At 38.7% G+C, this 22,281-nt stretch overlaps 1 protein-coding gene across 3 annotated transcripts in view; it reads left to right on the top strand.

Annotated features, from left to right (window-relative positions):
• Nucleotides 1-22,281, top strand: part of MARCHF6 (membrane associated ring-CH-type finger 6) — a 78,104-nt gene that overhangs the window by 26,528 nt on the left and 29,295 nt on the right. For all 3 annotated transcript variants that reach the window (XM_060092726.1, XM_060092725.1, XM_060092727.1), the window contains exons 5-15: nt 1,792-1,864; nt 5,863-6,031; nt 7,566-7,755; nt 9,589-9,650; nt 10,267-10,299; nt 13,437-13,488; nt 17,722-17,780; nt 19,071-19,151; nt 19,614-19,682; nt 19,762-19,836; nt 21,166-21,300. In XM_060092726.1, coding sequence (XP_059948709.1) covers nt 1,792-1,864; nt 5,863-6,031; nt 7,566-7,755; nt 9,589-9,650; nt 10,267-10,299; nt 13,437-13,488; nt 17,722-17,780; nt 19,071-19,151; nt 19,614-19,682; nt 19,762-19,836; nt 21,166-21,300 — 998 coding nt within the window. The remainder of the gene's footprint in view (nt 1-1,791; nt 1,865-5,862; nt 6,032-7,565; nt 7,756-9,588; nt 9,651-10,266; nt 10,300-13,436; nt 13,489-17,721; nt 17,781-19,070; nt 19,152-19,613; nt 19,683-19,761; nt 19,837-21,165; nt 21,301-22,281) is intronic.

Below are 22,281 nucleotides of genomic sequence, written 5' to 3' on the forward strand. Positions count from 1 at the left end.
AATAAGATGATAAGTTTTCATCCTAGGGAGCGGGAATAGGAAACAGTGAGTAAAATTTGTAAAGTCTGACAAAAGACAGGAAAGACAAGAAGGGGGAGGGCTGAGGAACGGGAGTAAAAGAGAAGAAAAGATAAGATTGCAATATCCGTGATCATAGGGTTTAGATAGAGCCTCGTAACTGTGTATGTATAAAGTGTTCTGCTACAAGAGATAAGTACGAAACAGCCCAGGTTAATGCTAGAGGGATTTGTTAACAAAGGCTGACAAAACGCAGGAACAGTATTCACCAGCCAGATATTATTCAAGATGAAACACTTTAAATGAGGAACAGCATTTTATTTCATATTAATAAAAGGCATAGTCCACTAAGAAAACTTAAGAATTTCTATGCACCAGCAAACAGGACTTAGAATATGTAAAACATTCATAGTTGTAGTGGAAGACTAACACTTCTCTGAAATCAGTAGATCAAGTAGTCAAAAATTAAGTAAGAACTTTGAGGATTTAAGTAACAGGTAGCAAGCTTTATTTCTGTTCTGACTTGTTTACACACACTCACACACAACTAAAATCTAAATTATGTCACCCACTACACATTCTGTAACTTCTTTCTTTAAGTTAGCAATGTACCCGTGGCTGTCTTTTCCTGTAGGAATGTGTTGAGCTACCTTATTTTTAAGCACGCTAGTAAGGAGGACTTTAATTTATGAGTCTGTTTTCTTATCTACAGACAATTGGCTGTTTGTTGCTTTTACAAGCATACTTGCTTTGAATGTTTTATACATATATGTAAGTAATTTCTGTCACAGAAAATCTTTTCCTGTCTTTCCATTTTGACTTGGCATTTGAAAACAGCCATTGAAGTCACTGTAAATTTTTGGTACAAGGCTATATAGGAAGTGCTTAAACTAATACACAAGTACTGGTTTGAAAGAAAACCTCAGCTTTTGGGCCTCATTTCCAAATCTGTTTCTGCCTTTTCTGACTAAGAGGATAAGGGGATGGCTGTGTATTTGCCCTTACTTCATCTTTTCCCTTCATGGCCAGATTTAAGATTTTGTCCTTTTGAGGACCCTTGAATCTGTTTGTCAAAAATTGGTTGTTAGTTTGCTGTTCATAGCACTGAAGCATGTACTCTACTGAAAAGTCCTCTTAATGTCAAAAATGTGTACCCCCCCCAAACTTTATTTTCATGAGCAGACTCAGTGAAGTTTAGAATTCTAGGTTAAAGAAAATACTCTGTATTATAATTTTGGAGATATTTTCTTGAGATTGGTCCCCCCCTCTTCAAACATCTAAGCGCATTTAATAAAAGCAAGTAAGTAAATCTAGAGAGAATCAAAACTTTAAACATTATTGTGTAACATTTATTCTTTACTGTCACTATTTTTTTTTTTTTTTTTTTTTTTTTGCGGTACGCGGGCCTCTCACTGCTGTGGCCCCTCCCGTTGCGGAGCACAGGCTCTGGACGCGCAGGCTCAGCAGCCATGGCTCACGGGCCCAGCCGCTCTGCGGCATGTGGGATCCTCCTGGACCGGGGCACGAACCCGCGTCCCCTGCACTGGAAGGCGGACTCTCAACCACTGCGCCACCAGGGAAGCCCTACTGTCACTATTTTTAATGCTTGACTCTTTTTTCTTTAACTTTAGTATTATGAGGCTCAACCTGGCAAAGACTAAATGTTTATTTCAGTGGCGTTCGCAGTGTTCCACTTTATCTCTGTTTAGTTGAGCGACTGTATGAGTTACGATGAGAGTTGTGACTGTGTGCCATCATGCCCTTTCTTGGTAGGCCGCATCTACAAGTGCTTGTTTACTGGCTCTGTGAGCTCCCTACTGACACTGCCGCTAGACATGCTGTCCACGTAAGTACTGAACCTCGTGGTGGTGGAAGGCTGCACATTGTGAATGGTGCTCATTTTTCCTTCTGCATACTTGTGTTTGTTGTAACTTGAAAAGTCCTTCTATTCCAAGGACAAATAATACCTTATGTTTGTTACCTATTCTAAAGTTACAGCGACAGTGGAAGTAGCTGACACACATAAATGATGTTTTAAAACATACCCATCTTAAAGGACAGTTTGGTAACGGTGGGACAGCTAGTTAAATAAGCTGTCGTGTAGTGCGAGAAATGTACTGTTCCATATAGTGATATGACCGGAGTTCATTTAAACATGCGTTTTTAACAACACAGACATTTGAAGTCAAATTTCTTTTTTAAATGTTTTTTGTGATTGTTAGGAGATGGACTGTAAAAACTTGTTCACTGTGGTGGTTTTACTGTATTTTAGTTTGATATAAAGCTTTGTAATGGCAGTTTCTTGGGAAAGACATATATGTGTTTTCAAAATTATTGATGTTAGAAATGCTGTAAATGATTAACAGTATCAAGATCATTAGAATATTAAGCTTGCAAAAGATTGCACCTCTGTTTGCTAAAATCTTCTTTTGTACCCAGTTGACCTTAGGTTTCTGATCCCTATGTCAGTAAAGGCAAAGAACAATATAAGACTGTCTTTTAGAACAGAAGCATGCGGAATATATTATAAAAATAAGCCAAATGGCAATAGAAGAGAGCAGGAGAGCATGTTACATTTCTGATAGAAAAGAAATCAAGGAGGAGGTCTTTTAAGTCTCTTGTGTCTGCATCATTATTTTGAATTGTGGCTGAAAATACTTAGAAATATTAGATGTGCTTGCAACTTGGTTTTCCTACTTGATAGTTTTACCTGTTTTTGGATAGAACAGGCAAGTTATTTAACTTATGTGTTTCTTTGGCAGTATAGGGAATAGATAAGATAAAAGGTTTTGAACTTGAACTTTATTTACATTACAGCAGCTTTCGAAGTAACGTTTATAAGTAGACAAGGATCTTGAAAACAGGGCACTAATGGCTGTGGCCCTCATCAAAAGGAGAAGCAGTAATTTGACACACTTGAGAATTTAGAAATAGTGTAATAAGGTAACCCTTTGTATGAAAATATTGACCTTCTATGAAGTGATTCAGTGAAACAAGTAGGACAGCGTTACTATTTTTGGACATGAGATTTTTACATCAGCCACCCAGAACACAGTCTTAGTACAGAGGCAAGAAAAATCAGTCTTGGCTGAAGTGTCATTCATACGTCTCCACGTATACGATGTAGCTCATCTCCGGCTTTCATTTAGGAATCGTATACGACATAAAGGCACATATTAGAAGTAGCGAGGGAGGTCAGAAGAAAGCAAGGGGTGATTGATAAGAGTGATGGAAGTTATATTTTAATATCTATGAACTAATAAAAGAACTGTTTCAAACAGGGCAGTCTTGTTCCATTTAGTGTGAGGCTAGAGTTGTGTTTATCATTGTAATTTGTGAGAGAGCCGTGTAGCAGCCAGTCAGTATCTCAGTTGTTTAGAAGAGGTGACTTGAGGTCCCATCTGTGCTGTTCAGTAAAGTGGGGGTGTGTTACTTCTTTAATGGTTTCTGTTTTAAGTGGCTAAATATGTTAATGTTTACCAAAGCTTAAATTGGTAGGCTTTGGCTTTGTGAAAAACAGGTGTTTATAGAAGCCATGTCAGTGAAAATTTAGTATTTTAGTCTCAAGTAAGGCAGTATTTTACTTGCCTACCACCTTTACTTCTTGTTGGCAGAACCATTAAACATCTGGTTGTTTGGCAAGTGTGATCACTTAGGTGATGCAAAGAGGTAGCTGGTTGTAACAGAAGGAGCCCTGATATTGGAATTAAAAAGTTGCTGCATCTGCAACTTTTTGGTGACCTTGGGCAAATCACTGGACAGTTCTGAACCCCTGTTTCCTCATCTGTAAAATGAGGAAGCTCATGCCTCAGGGATTTGGGTGGGCTGTTCAAAGATTAAATTCACAAATACACGTAAAAACTATATGTGAATTTTGAGCACTATGTTAATACATAGCAGAATTACCACCAAAACTCAGAGCTGTTGCTTGTCTTAGGTTGGCAGGCTCTCCTTTTCTCTGTGACCTGATTGGTTAGTGGGCCATACCTGAGTTGCCTTCATGAGCTTCCTCACTGACATGGGAAGAATGCTGAAAGCTTGGTGGGGATAGTGGAAAGAAATTGTAAGCGTGGGTTGCTTTTGTCATCTCATGCTGCCTTTTAGAATTTGAAGAATTGAGCCAGTTTTTCTGAAAGCACTTATAAGTAAGTCACTTATTTTTTTCTGAGTAATGCTTCATTTTTCTCTACAGAATCCATTTTCTGAAATTTTACTTAAAATTTCTTAATATCTTAGCAGCTGCTAACTGTAGCTCAGTTCCTCAGCATCTCTAGGCAGTCTATCAGTTAACTATTGCTGCAAAACATGCTGCCCCTAAAACTTAGTGGCTTAAAACAACAAACATTTTATTTGCTCATAATTCTGGGGGTTAGCAGTTTGGGCTGGGCTCAGCTGATCCATTTTTCTGTTGGGCTCGCCTCCATTATGCATGTGTGTCACTGGGGTTGGGTAGTCTAAGATGGGGTACCTTGGCTCTTCCATATGGCTTCTCATCTTCAGAAGGCTAGTGGGGCTTCTTTACGTGGTGGCCTCAGGGCAGCATTCTAAAGGGGTGAGAGTGGAAGCTCACCTGAAAGCTCTCTTCTAGGCTTTAGAACTCAGGAAATGCGCTTCTGGTCCAGACAGTTCACAAATCAGCCCAAATTCAAGGTGTGAAGGAAAAGGAAGGGATTCTACAAAGGGTTTGTCACCATTAAAAAATCTACAATAAAATCGACAATAAGCAGTTGCTGTTCTTATTGCTGATGACAAGGAAGGAGTAGAGAAGTGGGTATTTTAGTCCCAACCTATCAAAATTTTAATGGCCTGGAGGGGTCCTTAGCAAGCGGGTGATTAGTATTCCTCTTTTGATTAACGTATATTCCAGCTAACACCTGAGGGCCACATTAGTTCAGTTTGGAGCTACCAGGCCGAGGTCTCCCAAATTGACCCTTCCTTAAGTTCTCCATGGAGGGAAAAACGTCCATTATGGTAGTGAATTTTCCAAAGGCTACCAAGATTCTTGAGTTGCCTTTGAATTACTCTGAAATCAGACATAGACCGGGGAAGGATATGCTCCTTCAGAGAGGAAAAGAACAAAGAGGTCTTCAGTATTATTATACTCCGTGTATTTTCATGCGAACCATACTTGATCTGTCTGGATTTGTTGAGAAACTAATACACTTTTGGTGTATTTGCAGTTGGCATCAAAATTTAATCTGCGTTCTAAATGAGGCCTTTGTAAAATGTACCACAGGCTTCTTGGCCTCATGCATTGTGTACTGTGTATCTCTCAGCCTTCCTTTATGTTGTCTTTAGGCCTTTCTAGAGGCCCTTCTCCACCTTTCTGATTTGCTGATTGTGTTCATTTTCATGGGTTTAAGTATCAGCTAACTAAGTTGGTTAAACTTGTGTATAAACTAAGGATAAGGATATTCTTAGTAAGGGTTGGACAGAGTCATGTATCTTTAGGAAATTACATGTATTTAATACTTGACCTTTGTCAAGTATTTGGCTACTTTCAGTTTTTTGCTTGCTGCCTTCCTTTTTCTCAGCTATGTTCAAAGAGAGGCTGGATAGCCGATTTATGTAGTTCTGATGTTATTCTTTGCTTTCTATAATATGAACACATACAATACAAATATATAAATAAACATATTTGGCCAGCTTATAAGATACATAAATTGCCACCATCCTCGGAAATAATTCTTTTTGAGAGACTGATTTTTCACCAGAAAGTTATGACTTACTTTTCTTGTTCTTTCTGAGCTTTTTATGTAAAGTGAATGTCGTTACCTTTGGTTTCTTAATTTTAAGTGTTCTTTGGAGTCATTCTATATACTTTTTTTTTTTTTTTTTTAATAGGGACAATTTGTTGGCGGATTGTTTGCAGGGTTGTTTTGTGGTGACGTGCACATTGTGTGCGTTCATCAGCCTGGTGTGGCTGCGAGAGCAGATAGTCCACGGGGGAGCCCCGATCTGGCTGGAGCACGCTGCTCCGCCCTTCAATGCTGCTGGGCATCACCAGAATGAGGTAACTCCCTCTAGCCCCAAATTCATTTTATTTGGGTAGGACATAAGAATTATTGTCACCCTCTAGGACCCAAACCCTTGACTCCCGTGTCCCTCATTGCAAAGCAGGACAGTGACAACGTTTGGGAGAAGATTAAAGGAGATGTGAAAAATCAAAAGAATGCTGTTGTTACCTTGCCTCTTAGTTTTCTAGCGAGACTGGGAGCAGTACTGGGGGTATACTGCACGCCCTTTCATTCCCTTTGCCTGGGTTAGCAGCGTGCTGCCGGCCTGGCAGTTAATAGACAAACCACCTGCATGGGCTTCTGACATGCTGCATAACATTCAGGAAGCCCCCTCACCCTCTTTGTTCATTAGTTTCTTCATGTGTAAAATGCCTCACCTTTGTTGCTTTTAGTAGAAACACTACCAAAAGTAGAAAAATTGGAGTACTGTTGATAGCAGTCTTGTACAGTTTTACTTTTTATTTATGAGATGACATGCTCAGATACAAGAGTGTCTGCTAGAGACATTAAGAAGAGGAAGATAGGATAAATGATTTTTATTATCTTGTTTACTGAGAAATTAATAGGGTTGAAAATGTAAAAAAAAAAAAAACAAAAAACCAAACTGGCTACTTACAATACAAAAACAATTTGCCCTTTGTAAAATTTTATTATGAAAAAATTGACTATAAAATTAATTCAAAATAATACTTAATGATACTTAAGGACTTAATTTTTCATTTAAGGACCTTTGGCTTTTTTTAGTGTGAAGATTGATTTCATCAAATTCTGCCATACCCTTTTTTCTACAGAATTAAGAGTACTTCGCCTTTGAAAACCACACATATGAAAAATGGGACTATTAAGCAAGTTTTTACCTAGTGTTAATACTTTCATCATTGTACCTCATATTTTGAAGCATTTTAACACAGTTCTTTTAGAATCTTCATTAACTCCATAGGAGTTCAGTGTTTTAATTAACTACAACTAGGTCTTTGCATTTGGTAGGTAGCAGAATTTAGGAAGAGCTAGAGAAGCGTGCTTGTGGAAACTGATAAAAGTTCATATGGACAGGCTTACCCTCCTGAGCAGAAATGAGAAACCTTTCCTCAAGTGTGAACTGATAACTGAGAATTAAGTTATATATCAGTATGTGTGTAAACAGATACATAAATATATTTTCATCCCTGAAGTGGTCAGTAAAGACAAGAGATGCCTTATAAAGAAGGATTATGGAATGATGTATTCAAGATAGCCAGATTTGTTAACCTATTTTCTGTAAAGCTTTGTGAAATGTTAATCTCTAAATTATATTGAATGAATATGTACACTGTTAAATGAGTTTATGTTCTTATATACCAAGTTGATCCAAATTCAGATACATTTAGAGGAAATGCCCTTGAGAGGTGGGTTTTTTTTGGAATTTTAATAAGAGTTTGTGTCTGTTTGCTAGTTTTTTTTTTTTTTTTTTTTAGAAGGGAGGGTGCTATTTGAAAGTAGAGCAGAACTGAGGCAAGTTAGCCAAATTTCTGGTCTCCTCTGTCATTTTAGGCTCCAGCAGGAGGAAATGGAGCTGAAAATGTTGCCCCCGACCAGCCTGCTAACCCACCAGCTGAGAACGCAGTGGTGGGGGAAAACCCTGCAGCCCAGGATGACCAGGCAGAAGAGGAGGAGGAGGAGAATGAGGAGGAAGACGACGCGGGCGGGGAAGATGCAGCTGATGCCAACAATGGGGCGCAAGGTAATGGCCGCCGGCATGTGCTCACCCTTCCTTTGTGACCATGAGTCCATTCCCAGCTCACCTTGGGGAGCATTGGAGTTTTCAAAATTTAATGGGTTTGAAGTTTGTTTCTAACCTGTTTTTACTTTATTTTGGCAGACTTGTATTTATGGATATACATATGCATACTTTTTTTTTTTCTATGAAGCAGGGCACATTTTGAGTTTTACAGTTGTACTTTAGGGACTCCCCTAGCGGTGCAGTGGTTAAGACTCTGAGCTTCCACTGCAGGGGGCACGGGTTCAATCCCTCTTTGGGGAACTAAGATCCCACAGTGCCACATGGTGCGGCCATAAAATAAGATAAGATTAGATGAGATAAAATAAAATTCTACTTTACACAGGACTTTTTATAGGATGGATAGGAAGAAATTATTTGTAAGTTGGAATAGATCCTGTTTTTGTTTGTTTGTTTGTTTGTTTTTTGCGGTACGCGGGCCTCTCACTGTTGTGGCGTCTCCCGTTGCGGAGCACGGGCTCTGGACGCGCAGGCTCAGCGGCCATGGCTCACGGGCCCAGCCGCTCCGCGGCATGTGGGATCTTCCCGGACTGGGGCACGAACCCGTGTCCCCTGCATCGGCAGGCGGACTCTCAGCTACTGCGCCACCAGGAAAGCCCTAGATCCTGTTTTTTTTAAAATGGAACTTGATACAGTTTTATCTTATTCCTTTGCCATTTTTATTGAGTCAGTACAACTTTTATTATCAAAGAAGAATTCTTAAAGTGTACTCTGCAGGCCAGATAGCACCCAAAGAAACCAGTTTCTCATTTTCTGACAGTGTAGCTCCAGAGTGGTAAAGAACTTCTGAGACCAGCCTGCCAGTCAGCTGTCAGTAGGTCACCACCTTCTTTTCTTTCCTCTGGCCCCAGAGTTTTCCTGTCAAGCACTGCACTGTCACTGGGTCCACTTATCACTGCTGATACCTGAGTGTTTCTTGTGTGCCAGGCACTCAAACACCAGGTCCCTGCCTTCATGGAGTTTCTGGTCTAGTGATGAAGTAGAAATATCCAAGTGAACAAGTTTGTTATTACACATTGTGGTAAATGTGCATGTTGCTCTGAGGATGCTACTGAGGAGAGACCTGTTTTAAATAAGGTTCCCCAGGTAGCTCAGAGGAAGTGATATTTGAGCTGAGACGTGAAGGATGAGAAGAAGCCAGTCGTGTGATGGCAGCAGGGGGCCTTTGCAGGGAGAGGTGGGTGTATGTTCAAAGGCTCTGAGACTGCGGCTCCTGTACCCTAGTGCTGGCCCCTGTTTCCTTCTGTTTGTCTAATGCAGTAGGTCCTGCCTGGTCTTCCTTCTTCCATTCTCACTCCACATAGTGTTTGTACTGCTCTCTTCCCTTAAAATCTGTCAGTTATCTCCCCATTATGTTAAAGAACAAAACAAAATTCAGGCTTCCCATTCCTCTTGTATGATCTGATCCCTGTCTGTCTGTCGTACTGCATCTTCTGCCACCCTCCTCCTCACCCAGAGAATTCTAGTCCCCTGACTTCTTTACTTTTCTCAAACCCACCATATTCATTCTTGATTCAGAGCTGTTGAATTCCTCAGTTTCACATAACCCTGCTTATTTCCTTTCTAGCACTTATCACAATCTAGAATCATCTTATTTTATATGTTGTATTTATTTATGTTTTTAAAAAATTGCCTAACAAGCAAATACTCAGTTTGGAAAAATTTTAAGTGTGGTTTACCTTCTCAACAACAGTTACAAAACACCAAATTAAAAGAGTATATTTATTTATAATTCAAGTTCTATCAGTAATCTCTAAACTACAATTATATTTCCAGACGACATGAACTGGAATGCTTTAGAGTGGGACCGAGCTGCAGAAGAGCTTACATGGGAGAGAGTGAGTGAGACTTCTTTCTGTCAAGTATCCTAGTGTTTTAATCCTAACATGTCTTAAAGTTGACCATATTTAGATGTATACACTAATTTTCCAGTTACATTTAATGAAAACAATTACCAGAACTTTGATTTCTAGGGAAAATTAAGTAATGTATTATTTGTGATGAAAATACTAAAAATATTATAATAAAGGTCTGTTGATACCTTTTTCTGTCTTCTGGCCTTTGATACAAACCTTGCTCCACTTACAAAATCTTTAACTTGAAATTGTGGACTTTTGAAAATGAAGTAACAATTTAAATTTAAGTATTATTCTGATGCTTCAGTTGACAAAGTAATACTGTTGTATCATGAAATCTTGACTGGCTCCATATCAATGAGTTGAAACCCAAGATGGAAAATTTTAACTTTATAATCATATGATTTGGATTAAAAGAAGATTCAAAATATAAAACTCGCATGAACAGAAGTTTTTCACTCTCTGAAAATGATAGGCTGTATTGGAAAGTAGTGGGTAAATATTATGTTTAAAAATATTGAAAGGAAAATGAGCTTTTTTCATAAATAGAATAAAAAATCCTGTTGCATCTTAAATTAATGTATATTATTTATTTTAGATGCTAGGACTTGATGGATCACTCGTTTTTCTAGTAAGTAAAGCTAATCTTTTTTTTTTCTAATTTATTTATTTTATTTATTTTTGGCTGCGTTGGATCTTCATTGCTGTGCGTGGGCTTTCTCTAGTTGCGGCGAGCAGGGGCTGCTCTTTGTTGCGGTGCGTGGACTTCTCACTGTGGTGGCTTCTCTGGTTGCGGAGCATGGGCTCTAGGCATGAGGACTTCAGTAGTTGTGGCACATGGGCTCAGTAGTTGTGGCTTATGGGCTCTAGAGCGCAGGCTCAGTAGTTGTGGTGCACGGGCTTAGTTGCTCCGCGGCATGTGGGATCTTCCCGGACCAGGGCTCGAACCTATGTCCCCTGCATTGGCAGGCGGATTCTTTTTTTTTTTTTTTTTTGCGGTATGCGGGCCTCTCACTGTTGTGGCCTCCCCCGTCGCGGAGCACAGGCTCCGGACACGCAGGCTCCGGACGCGCAGGCTTAGCGGCCATGGCTCACGGGCCCAGCCGCTCCGTGGCACATGGGATCCTCCCAGACCGGGGCACGAACCCGCATCCCCTGCATCGGCAGGCGGACTCTCAACCACTTGCGCCACCAGGGAGGCCCTGGCAGGCGGATTCTTAACCACTGCGCCACCAGGGAAGTCCAAGCTAATCTTTTTTAATAACAGAATTGCGACTTAATTATTTGTCTTAGTGATTCAGTGATTTCAGATTTACAATATGTTCTGGCTTTTTATATTAAAGGTCAAAATGCCCTGTGATTTTTGATTACTTAATATGTTGAAGAAAGCCTGTCTTGTACATTGAAAATAACTGGCAAAGCATAAAGGTAATATTATTTACAAAGGAAATTATTAAACATATTTGATTTTTAGAAAATGAAATTCAAAGTTGATGGTAGTTAAGAATACTTGGCCTTCTTTTAAAGTCCCACCTTGTGGGACTTCCCTGGTGGCGCCGTGGTTAAGAATCCACCTGCCATTGCAGGGGACACAGGTTCGAGCCCTGGTCCAGGAATATCCCACATGCCGTGGAGCAACTAAGCCCGTGCGCCACAACTACTGAGCCTGCGCTCTAGAGTCCATGAGCCACAACTACTGAGCCCGTGTGCCACAACTACTGAAGCCTGCACGCCTAGAGCCCATGCTCTGCAACAAGAGAAGCCTGTGCACCACAACGAAGAGTAGCCCCCGCTCGCCACAACTAGAGAAAGCCCTCACACAGCAACGAAGACCCAGTGCAGCCAAAAATAAATAAATAAAATAAATAATAAGAATTTTAAAAAAATGATTAAAAAAAAAAGAAAGTCCCACCTTGCAATGTTTAATGCCTGAACTGGTGAAAACAGCGCAGTTTTGCGTTGTTCACAGAGAGAGCCCCGTTTGTTGCGCCTCTCCTATCTTTACCTTAATAATAAAGAGTACAGCTGTATGGTGAAGAACAGTTCTTTAATGAACTTGTTCTTTAAGGAGAAATGATGCTCTTTTCAGGTTCTGTAATACAAAATCACTTGCCGTTTGGGAGTTTTAAATAGCTTTAAGAATCAAGATGACTTTGGCTGCAGGTAGCCAAACCGCAGCTGACCAAACCAGTAACACAGGAGGAAGTCCAGAGGAAGGATAGGCTTCAGGTGTGCTTGATCCGGGGGCTCAGCAATGTCATTGAAGAGTCAGATAATTTCCGTCTGTCTCCTCTGCTGTCCACAGTGTTGGCTTCCTCTTCAGGCTGGCTCCTCAGGCCAGAATAGGAAGTTGAGGTTAGCAGTGTTAGGATTTTGAGGAATGTATCTGATGATAATTCACAGATTAGTAAGAATGTGATATTAGTGAGCTCCTATTCAAGGCTTGAGTATAATCAGTATAGAAGGTATTATTTGGGTATATACTGATTTCTGTCCTTTATCAGTCCCTCATAGATGAGTGATAGAAGTCGTTGAGGCAGTGGTGTTAACTCAAATCCATTCTAATTTTTAGAAAAAAACCACAGGATGACTTCATGCATTTGTTGCAAATTATTTAATATGTACCATGTGCCAGCTGTGATAGTTACTGGATGATTCAGAAATGAATGAAATAGGGTACCTGTTCTCAAAGACTCTTTATAGTTTAGTAGAGAGAAATGAACATGTAAACAAGGAACTTTAGGTAAAGACTCTGACAAACAGTGTGTATAGGACACGAGAGACATAGAAGAGGGCTTAGGCCTTTCTTAGCAGAGGGGCGTTGTCAGCGGGGAATTTTTATGGAAGATAACTAGAGGTTGAGGCACAAAAGATATTGAGGATAAGGACAGTTTGGGAGCCCTTAAGGCAGAGAAGCTGAAAAATTCAAGTGATATGAGCCCACATGCTAAGTAGGAATGTACAGTAGTAGTCCTCTCTTAAACAAACCTATCATCCTCTTGCCACTTGGATTTGTGGCAAATTGGGAACCTGATTAGAATAACCTTTCTCAAAAGAAAATCTTACCATGTTAAGATTCGTGAAAATCTTTCTCCATGGCCCCCTTGGAAGGATCATTTAACTTGATTGTGGGGGGAGGTAGTGGGCCTGGGCAAACGGGCTTGGGTGTCCCGATGGTCAGCGTGGAGCGTGACTGAGCACACGTGGAGGAATAGATGGGTGGGCCTCATGTTGGAGGCGGTGGTACCTAAGTGTGGAGTGTGTCAGTGGCCAGGTGAGAGCGCATATTCTGAGACTCGAACAAAGAAAGCCATGGGGACAGAAGGGACCAGAGAAGATCAGGTGACCTTAAAGAAGGCATGAGAACACACTGGACACTGAAAGAAGTGCTGTGCAGTCTACATTGTTACGTTGTTCACAAATAATGTGGTTTTCAAATTTTTCTTTATTTAGAATTTTTTAGTGTCATATGACTTAAATGAAACCTGGCGATTATTTGTGAGAATCTGTGTAGTTTGTGGTAGATTATTAATTTCTGAAGAGGAAATGTTTATGGATTGATTTCTTTGTTTTTTTTTTCATGTGGACATGATGAACTTTAAGTTTCATTAGGTTTAGTTTTATGAGCTATCTAATGAAAAATGAAGTTACACATAATTTCTGAACAAAATCTCAAAATTATAGTAAAAATTTCAGTCTTATAACTAAATAAATGGATTAAACATAAATAGGAGATGAATATGTTTTATTAATGCTCTTTTTCTTTAGGAACATGTCTTCTGGGTGGTGTCTTTAAACACACTGTTCATTCTTGTTTTTGGTAAGTGGCGTTTATGCTTTTATTTATGGTATTATGGTAGGAGTTTAGCTTTCTAGGAATCTTGTTACAGGTTTTGTTTTGTTTTTCAACTTAGGAATATATGAAACAGTTTTAGACAGTCATCTGGTATAGGAAGACCCCAGGTATACAGTTACTTTCTTTCCTAAGCAACATTGACTATGGTTATTTACCAACTTTGCTTCTGTTGCGCATTTCTGTCTCTCTTTGTAGAAGCCAATTTTACACTGACTTGAGAATATATAATATTTCACATGTGGAATTCATTTTGTGCTGATTATCTGTGTGTTCTTCCCTATGGCAGAAGATCTTGTTTTCATCTGTTAAAATCCTGACCAAGGCCTTACCAGAGGCCTTGGCTCGGGATCTGTCACAGAGATGGATATAGGCTTGAGGAAACTGTAGTTCCCCTCAGAACCAGATTCCAGCAAAGTTTACTTCCAAACACCTTAACAGCTGTAGCTATGCGGATTCTGCGACAACACTAAGAGTCCCTCCCATTGGGAGTCATGAGAGTAAGGAAGGCAGGGTCGAGATGTAGCTGACAGGTTTTTCTGCTTTGGGGAAAGGTAAGGGAAACCGTTGAGTAAACCACGATTTTAGAATTCCGTTCCTCAAGGTGGAGTCGGGTAGAACTGGGTTATTGTTAGACTGTACTCTCGGTGCCTCATGGAGAGACCTCAGGCTGCAGATCTCTGTATAGGGAATATCTCTGAGAAATTCCTTCCTTAGTGCATATGAATTACTCCTAAGAAAGGGGAGTATTTTCCAAGTTTCTTCCACTAAATTCCAAGTTATTTGCTCTGTGTTAGGGACTAGAAAGCAGTGTTTTCATCAGGAAACAGTTGTCTTCAATAGGAAGCCATATGATCAAAGAAGACACTGAATAAGTAGATCAAAGATGAGACCAAAAAAAATGTTTTCTGAGTATTATCTATAAAAGAGCAAAAGAAATTTATCTGTATCTTGTTGAATGAAACACAATATCTTTTAAAAGTTCCATTCATTCTTAATTTTTAGTAGATATTTAAGATGGTGCAAATTAACAGGAAGCCCATTCTTTGTTGTTTTCCCTTGCATATGGGGGTGAAAATGTGTCTGCAGATTATTCTGCATTTATTTCTCATTATGTAAAATCATTGATATATAGAGTGTGAAACTCTTTTCATCTTGACCAAATTTTCCTTGAGAGGAAAAAATGATCTATATAGACTTTAGTCTTGGTTCTTGCAAGAAAAGCTTCGTGCTAAATTAATGTTTGAAGGAATAAGTCACCTTTAAAGCATGAATTATAGAAATAAGAACTCTTGTTTATATACAGCAAATCTCAACTAAGTACATTTTTTTCTAATCCAACTTCCTAAGCTTCTACTATGAAAAACATATTTTTTGTTTTAGTATGCACATTATCCTTAGGATCTTTTGAAATGAAACCAGAGGTTTTCCTCGTTTTAGGCATATGCTTTTCCTTTCAGATGAACGTAGTCATTGGGATTACGCAACGCTCGTGTCTCCTTCCTGCTTGGGTTGCTTTCCCGCAGTTTCCGCTGGCATTTGTGGACCCTTGTGGTCGTGTATTAACTTTGCAGAAAGAACACCTCACGGTGCTGCAGTCTTAGTGGAAGGGAACAATCCTAAGGAACCGACCTTAATGTCAGGGCACCTATCTAGTAGTTTCTGTGTAACGGGATAGAAATTGATTGTTTAACTTGGTGCTTCAGGTTAATATGTAGATATAGAAAGAGTTGAAATTTGAACATTTGCCTTTCCCAAGGGCCTCCCTGAGTCGTCCTCAGAGTTGGGTGTGAGAATAAAATAGGAAAAATTCTGCATATAGTTACCTCGCACACTTTAAAATTTTCTTGTGCTTCACAATACACATAATATGTTAATCAAATAGTATATGTGTATCATTTATAAAGAAATTCAAGTGTATTGGGAATACCTGTTAAAAACAATTTCTACTTACGAATACGTGGTCAAAAAGGTTCGGCAGCCAGATCCCTATAGATTCACTCTGACTTTGGTCTTGATGATGGAGTCTCCCTCTCCCCTTTCCTAATAATCTATACTGTTGAGTTATTTTTGCCATAAAAAAAGGTAATCAAATTTTATTACTGAGAATGAATTACAGTTATATTAACATGGAAAGAAAGACTTGAGGAAAAGAGACTATCAAAATTCTTCATATGAAAATTTTAAGGCTATTTTATTTTTTCTTTTAAACATCTTTATTGGAGTATAATTGGTTTACATTGTTGTGTTAGTTTCTGCTGTATAACAAAGTGAATCAGTTATACATATACATATATCCCCACACCTCCTCCCTCTTGCGTCTCCCTCCCACCCTCCCTATCCCACCCCTCTAGGTGGACACAAAGCACCGAGCTGATCTCCCTGTGCTATGTGGCTGCTTCCCACTAGCTCTCTGTTTTACATTTGGTAGTGTATATATGTCCATGCCACTCTCTCACTTTGTCCCAGCTTACTCTTCCCCCTCCCCGTGTCCTCAGGTCTGTTCTCTACATCTGCGTCTTTATTCCTGTCTTAAGGCTATTTTCTTGTTTAACCAGAATATCATCACACTTTACAAAATTACCAGAATTGAATATTACCTAATAATAGATCATATTAAAAATTCTAGATTGTCTCCTTAAATATCATTTTATAGTTGCTTTGTTTGAATGAGAATTCAAATAAGGTCTACCTGTTACCTTTTTTTTTCAGTTTTGGACAAAAAAAATTCATTAAATTGCACTAAAGTTCATCTACTTTTAAAACAGCTGAGAATAGTCGAGGAGATTTTGAAAGAAGTATATTGAGGGAGGTCTACCTTACCCAGATATTGAAATTTTTTTAAACCTACAGTAATTAAAACATTTTTTTTAATTGTTTTACAATTTTTAAAGGTTACTTTCCATTTACAGTTACTACAAAATATTGGCTGTATTCCCTTTGTTGTACGGTACATCCTTGAGCCTATCTTATACCTGGTAGTTTACTGTTACTTTTGGTTGTTAAATCTTAAGTTTTTCAGATCTAGAATATTTTTTATTTGCTCCCCTCATCTGCCCCTACCCTATTTTGCCATTGATTTGTTGATGACACTAGGTCAGCTGTCTTCTACGTGTCTCACTTTCTACTTTCTTCCGATGACTTCCTGTTGATTCTGCTACCTTGTTCCTTTGTCTCCGTATTTCCTTTAAACTGGAAGTTAAATCTGAGGCCTGATTAGATTCAGGTTCAGTACTTCTGGGACAGAATTTTCACTGGTCATGCTTTGCCTATTATTATGACATATCAGGAGGTACATGATATCTGGTTATCCACCTTTGTCTGTGGTTCAGGTGATAGTATCTTGAAGCCTCTATTGTTAGGTTTCATTTTTCCTTTTAAACATCAGAAAGTAATCTGTGGGAGGTGGTATTTTAGTATTATGCAAATATCTAGTGTGCCATCAACATTTTACCGAATGAATATGTTTATATTATCCATTGATACTTGCCTGAATTAATTTATTTTTATTAGGTATTACAAAATGGTGATTTTCAAATTCTGTCATCTTTATGCATTTATTGACTGGCTTTTCTGTAAAGAAGAGCTTGATCTTATCAGCTAGAACTATTTAGTTAACCTGAATTTGTTTGTTTGGAAGAAGCAGGACAGATTTGCAGTTCTTTTCCTTTAATTATTAGTTTTCAGGATAAGGAATTGATGTTCTAACTACTTCCCTTCGTGATGAAAGTGTTTTCTATTATGTTGCTTTTTTCCTTTTGTGGTTTTTGTTTTTGGCTTTCCCTTTTTTGAGTATTATGAACTCATGAATTTGTATGTATTCAGTGTGTTTTCATCAGTTTTCTTTTTGTTGTTGTTTTTTGGATGCTCATATCTTCTTCACTGTATGTATTCAGTGTGTTTTCATCAGTTTTGGGGTTTGTTTTGGGGTTTTTTTTTTGTATGCTCATATCTTCTTCTCTTTCCACAGGCCTGTGAGACTGTTTTCACAATAGTTCTTATGTCCTTTCACCATGAGTTTATTAGGAGCTTGGTAAATTTTTTGTTCTCTGGTTATAGAGAATGTCACAGACAGTACATTTTTGGTTCTGAGATCTTCCATTTCTCCAAGAAGCCTTTGTTCCTTTTAGTGGGGTTGGTACTAGGAGTGTTCATTGTCGTGATTTTGAAGTTTTCATTGAGGTTTTCCCCCCCTTTTAGCATTTTGCCCTTACCACATTGGCCACTTCTCCCTTGTTGGTTTGGGATTTGAAGAACACGTGAGTATGATACTTTTGCAAACTTAATTTTATTAATTACCCCAAATTTGATATATATTGACTAAGTAATAATATTGTAAAGAGTTACGTCATTTCTCAGTCTGCCTTATACGAAGGAATAGTTATCCAGCACCATCTCGTTCACCTCTTCTAAGCCAGAAGTGGCCTAAGACGTAGTAGGGCATGTTGTCAGCTGTGGAAGATGTTCTCTGAGCCCCACGATGCAGTCTTCCTTCCTGTTGGGCAGGCCAGAGACATACTGTGGGAAAGTTTTCTTACAGGCTGATTTTTGACCTGCTCCGTTAGCCTGTGTGCTCCTTTCTCTCCCTTTTCCCTAGTTGCCCCATAGTGAATTCAGACAGGTAATGATATATTAATCAATTTTTTAAAATGTTGATCTGTGTTGGAATGATGGACTGTGGTGTTTTCTAAAGAAATTTGCTTTAATTTTGACATGTTATTGCTGTTTTTCAGAATTAGATAAATATTTGGATGGACAACTACTACAATTTTGGGGGGTCCCCAGAAAGATTTAGTCTTTTAAGAAAAGATGACATAGCTGGAATATTCTGGTCAATTTGTATATGTGAATCCTGAGAGATCACATTCTGAAGTTTCTGAAATGGCAAAGAGACATGTTCTGATACTTAATACAGCTCTCCAAATTCTCACTAGTTGAATGCAAGAACTTGGAAAGTTCAGATAAATGCTTTGATAAATTTTGACTTTATAAACTGTCACCACTTGCTACCTGAAATTCAGGAACCAAAAGGTGATGGTATCTTGGGCAGTGTATGTCACTATCCAAACTGTTAACTCTTTGTAAGTTGATAATGACACAGATTTGGCGAGCAAGGGAAACTGAAACATTGTGGTTAGGAGATAGGGTGGCTAAGATGTACCTTGGCCAGAGGATGGCTTGGACTCTGTGCTGCTGTTTTCAGCGCTCAGCCTTTAGCGGGTCCGCTTCAGAATGGACTGAAGTGCAGGCGGTTACATCTTTTTTCTTACTTTTGTAAAATTTAATTCACTCTACTCTTATTATTTTGTCTGCTTGAGTAAAGTGTTATTCTTTAATTTTTCCTCATCTTTTCGTAATAAGTAGCAGCCCATGGGAGAATCTGCTTTGCAGAGGTGTCATCCAGAGGGGATTTTATAGTTGTTTTTTAGTTACGAATTCCTGAGATAGTTCACATTTAGTCTACTTGGATTGTTTAATAAACATTGTTAAACTGGGGTGTAGGCCATGTGGTGAAATTACATTTTGTTTATTTATTTTCTTATTTCTAGGTCCAAGCATCCCATTTTGAAGGCCTAATCACGACCATAGTTGGGTATATACTTCTAGCAATAACACTGATAATTTGTCATGTATCCTTTAATGAACCAGCTTAGTGTTCAGTAATGTTATTATGCTTACCCAAGGGTTGTTCTTATTAATGACAAAACTATTTCTCTCCACTTGTCCTTTTAGTAGAAGTTGAGGGTATTTGTAGTGAGGATGAGAGCAGAAAAAATATAGAATAAATAAATTCTGTCTGTCAGATAATATTAACTGTTACCTAAATAGTTACCTGTTTCACTGTATCTTTCTTTTTTTAATTAAATAAAATTTTTTATTGCAGTATAGTTGATTTATAATGTGTTCATTTCTGCTGTACAGCAAAGTGATTCAGTTATACAAATGTATACATTCTTTTCTTTAATATTCTTTTCCATTATGGTTTATCATAGGATATTGAATATGTTTCTCTGTGCTGTATACAGTAGGACCTTGTTGTTTTTCTGTATCTTTCTTTAAATGTTTAGGTTTTCCTTGACTACATGCTGTAGGGCTTGGCAACTCTTGTTAAATTTCATAGGTCTCGTCGCTTGCTGGGAGTCTGCTATATTGTTGTGAAGGTAATTCCTGTTATAACTTAAGACTGGAAACAATTTCTCCCCATTTGGGTGATATTGATGACCTTTGTTTTTACTTAAGGTCTCTTTGTTAGTGGTGGTAGAAATTGGAGTGTTCCCTCTCATTTGTGGCTGGTGGCTGGATATCTGTTCCCTGGTGAGTTTATTATTCATTGTCATACAATCTAATAATTTAAAGGCTTTTTAAAAAGTGGTCTTTAGGGTGGGTTCCTTTAATGTAAAGTCAATATTTGATAATAGTTTGTTTTTTTCTGAGAATGTATCATTGTAGAGTCTTAATGTTCCTAATTTTTCCTGAGTACCTGATTTGTGTGAGGCTCTGTGCACATTTCTGATGTTAGAGTATTTTGACTGGAACCTTCCTGATAACCAGTGGAGAGTTCTCTTCCTCGTTTAACTCTTTTGAGTTTTATGAAGATGCCAAGATGTTGTGTATAAAAAGAGTAATTCGAGGGAGGTCCTTGTGGTCTGTTGGTTAGGACTGGGTGCTTTCACTGCTGTGGCCTGAGTTCAGTCCTTGGTCGGGGAACTTCCGCAGGCAGCACCGTGTGGTGCAAAGGAAAAAAAAAACAAAACCGAAAAAGAGTAATCTGAAAAGAAGACTGCCTTTGTAGTAATTAATTCAATCTAACCATTTGTTTTAACTAAGGTGTTCAGTCTTGATTAAAATCTTTAATGACTGTCAGTGATCATCAGTTTTTTCTTTTCTTTTTTAATTAATTAATTTATTTTTGGCTGCATTGGGTCTTCATTGCTGCGTGTGGGCTTTCTCTAGTTGCAGAGAGCGGTGCTACTCTTGGTTGTGGTGCATGGGCTTCTCATTGCGGTGGCTTCTCTTGTTGCGCAGCACAAGAAGGTGGGCTTCAGTAGTTGCGGCACACGGGCTCAGTAGTTGCAGAGCGCAGTCTCCGTCCATAGTTGTGGCGCACGGGTTTAGTTACTCCGTGGCATGTGGGATCTTCCCGGACCAGGGATTGAACCCATGTCTCCTGCATTGGCAGGCGGATCCTTAACCACTGCGCCACCAGGGAAGTCCACTTTTTTTACTTTTCAATAAAATTCAAATGTAGAAAAGCTGCCTTTGGTTCTGAGATAACATTTTCTCCCATACCTTACTATTAAAACTTGTCATGAATTCATACCTGTAACCAAGAAAGGAAAGTATTATGTTAACCAAAAATGGTTCTTTCACAATAACAATATTGGTAAAGTTCTTATTCACCAACTGGTTTATCAGTATTGCCTCTGTAAAATTTCTGAAGTGTCATATACATCTTTGAAATGGTATCCAACCTATATCATTTGTATTTTCTGTGATACGATGAAATGGCTTTAAGAGAACTGTAATTCTAGAAACATCAGAATCTACATGCATTGTGATTCATTCACTTCCTAGAATATGAAGATATTAATTCAGCAGATGTAATCAGTACAAATCTCTCTCACGTGTACTGTTTTGATTTAGGAAATGTTTGATGCCACTCTGAAAGATCGAGAACTGAGCTTTCAGTCGGCTCCAGGTACTACCATGTTTCTGCATTGGCTGGTGGGAATGGTATATGTGTTCTACTTTGCCTCCTTCATTCTGTTACTGAGAGAGGTAAGTTCTACCGGGAAGTTCCAACACTGTACATTTATGAAAAGGACTTTTGCCTTAACCACAAGTCATGCCTTAAAGGCTATGATGATTTCCTAGCTAAATCATTTTCTCTGTTATTTTATTCTAAGAGGGAACAGCTAATAGCCTAGTTTGGCTCAATTGCTTTAAACTGTTTTTTAGTAATTTGTCTCAAAAATTGATAAGTTTTATTATTTCTGTCTAATTAGTTTTGAGTTTGAAAGATGAATAGACTGAGGGATAAAAATTAAATAAAAACACTTGTTTTACTTAGTATATATTTTAACCATCCTCAAATACATATTCTTGGAACTTTATGTGATGTGAGCCTGTCTTGGACTTCATCCAGGGACATTTAATGCTGGAAATAACCAAAGGGTATGGTTTTGCAGGATCAAATATGTAAAATGGTCTTGAAGCAGACACCTAAAGTATAGAATTGTAGTGAGGGTCCTTTACGATTCTGGTCCACTCACCAGATGGGTACTTCTACTACTAATCCTGTTTTCAGATTACAGTCCTTACTGATTCGGGGGCAGTGAAAACAGGGTCAGTATTTGACTAGTATACATCTCATGCTTAGTCATCTGCTGCAAAATGAAGTATAAAACTTGAGTACTTCTGATACGTGTACTTTCCTCTGTGCATCCCTTCCCCAGATAGTCCTGCACGCTCACTCTGTGCCAGACACTGTGCTGTATGCTGGGGTAATAGTGAGAAACAGAGACACAGTCTCCACTCTCCTTGATTTTTGCATCCTGGGAAGGGATACAGCCACGGAACAAGTCAGCTTACTCCATTGAGAGTGGTGATGGAGATGTGCAGGGCCCAAAGGAGCAGGCTGACGACTAATACAGTGTGAATGGGATACAGAAGCACAAAGGCTTAATGCAGTTCTTGGTTACTTTGCTCTTTGAGAGATTTGAGGAGTTGGGGATGAGCCTGGGGGCCAAAATATTCTCC

The sequence above is a fragment of the Mesoplodon densirostris genome, chromosome 3 (genome assembly GCF_025265405.1).
Source record: "Mesoplodon densirostris isolate mMesDen1 chromosome 3, mMesDen1 primary haplotype, whole genome shotgun sequence".
Classification (NCBI taxonomy): domain Eukaryota; kingdom Metazoa; phylum Chordata; class Mammalia; order Artiodactyla; family Ziphiidae; genus Mesoplodon; species Mesoplodon densirostris.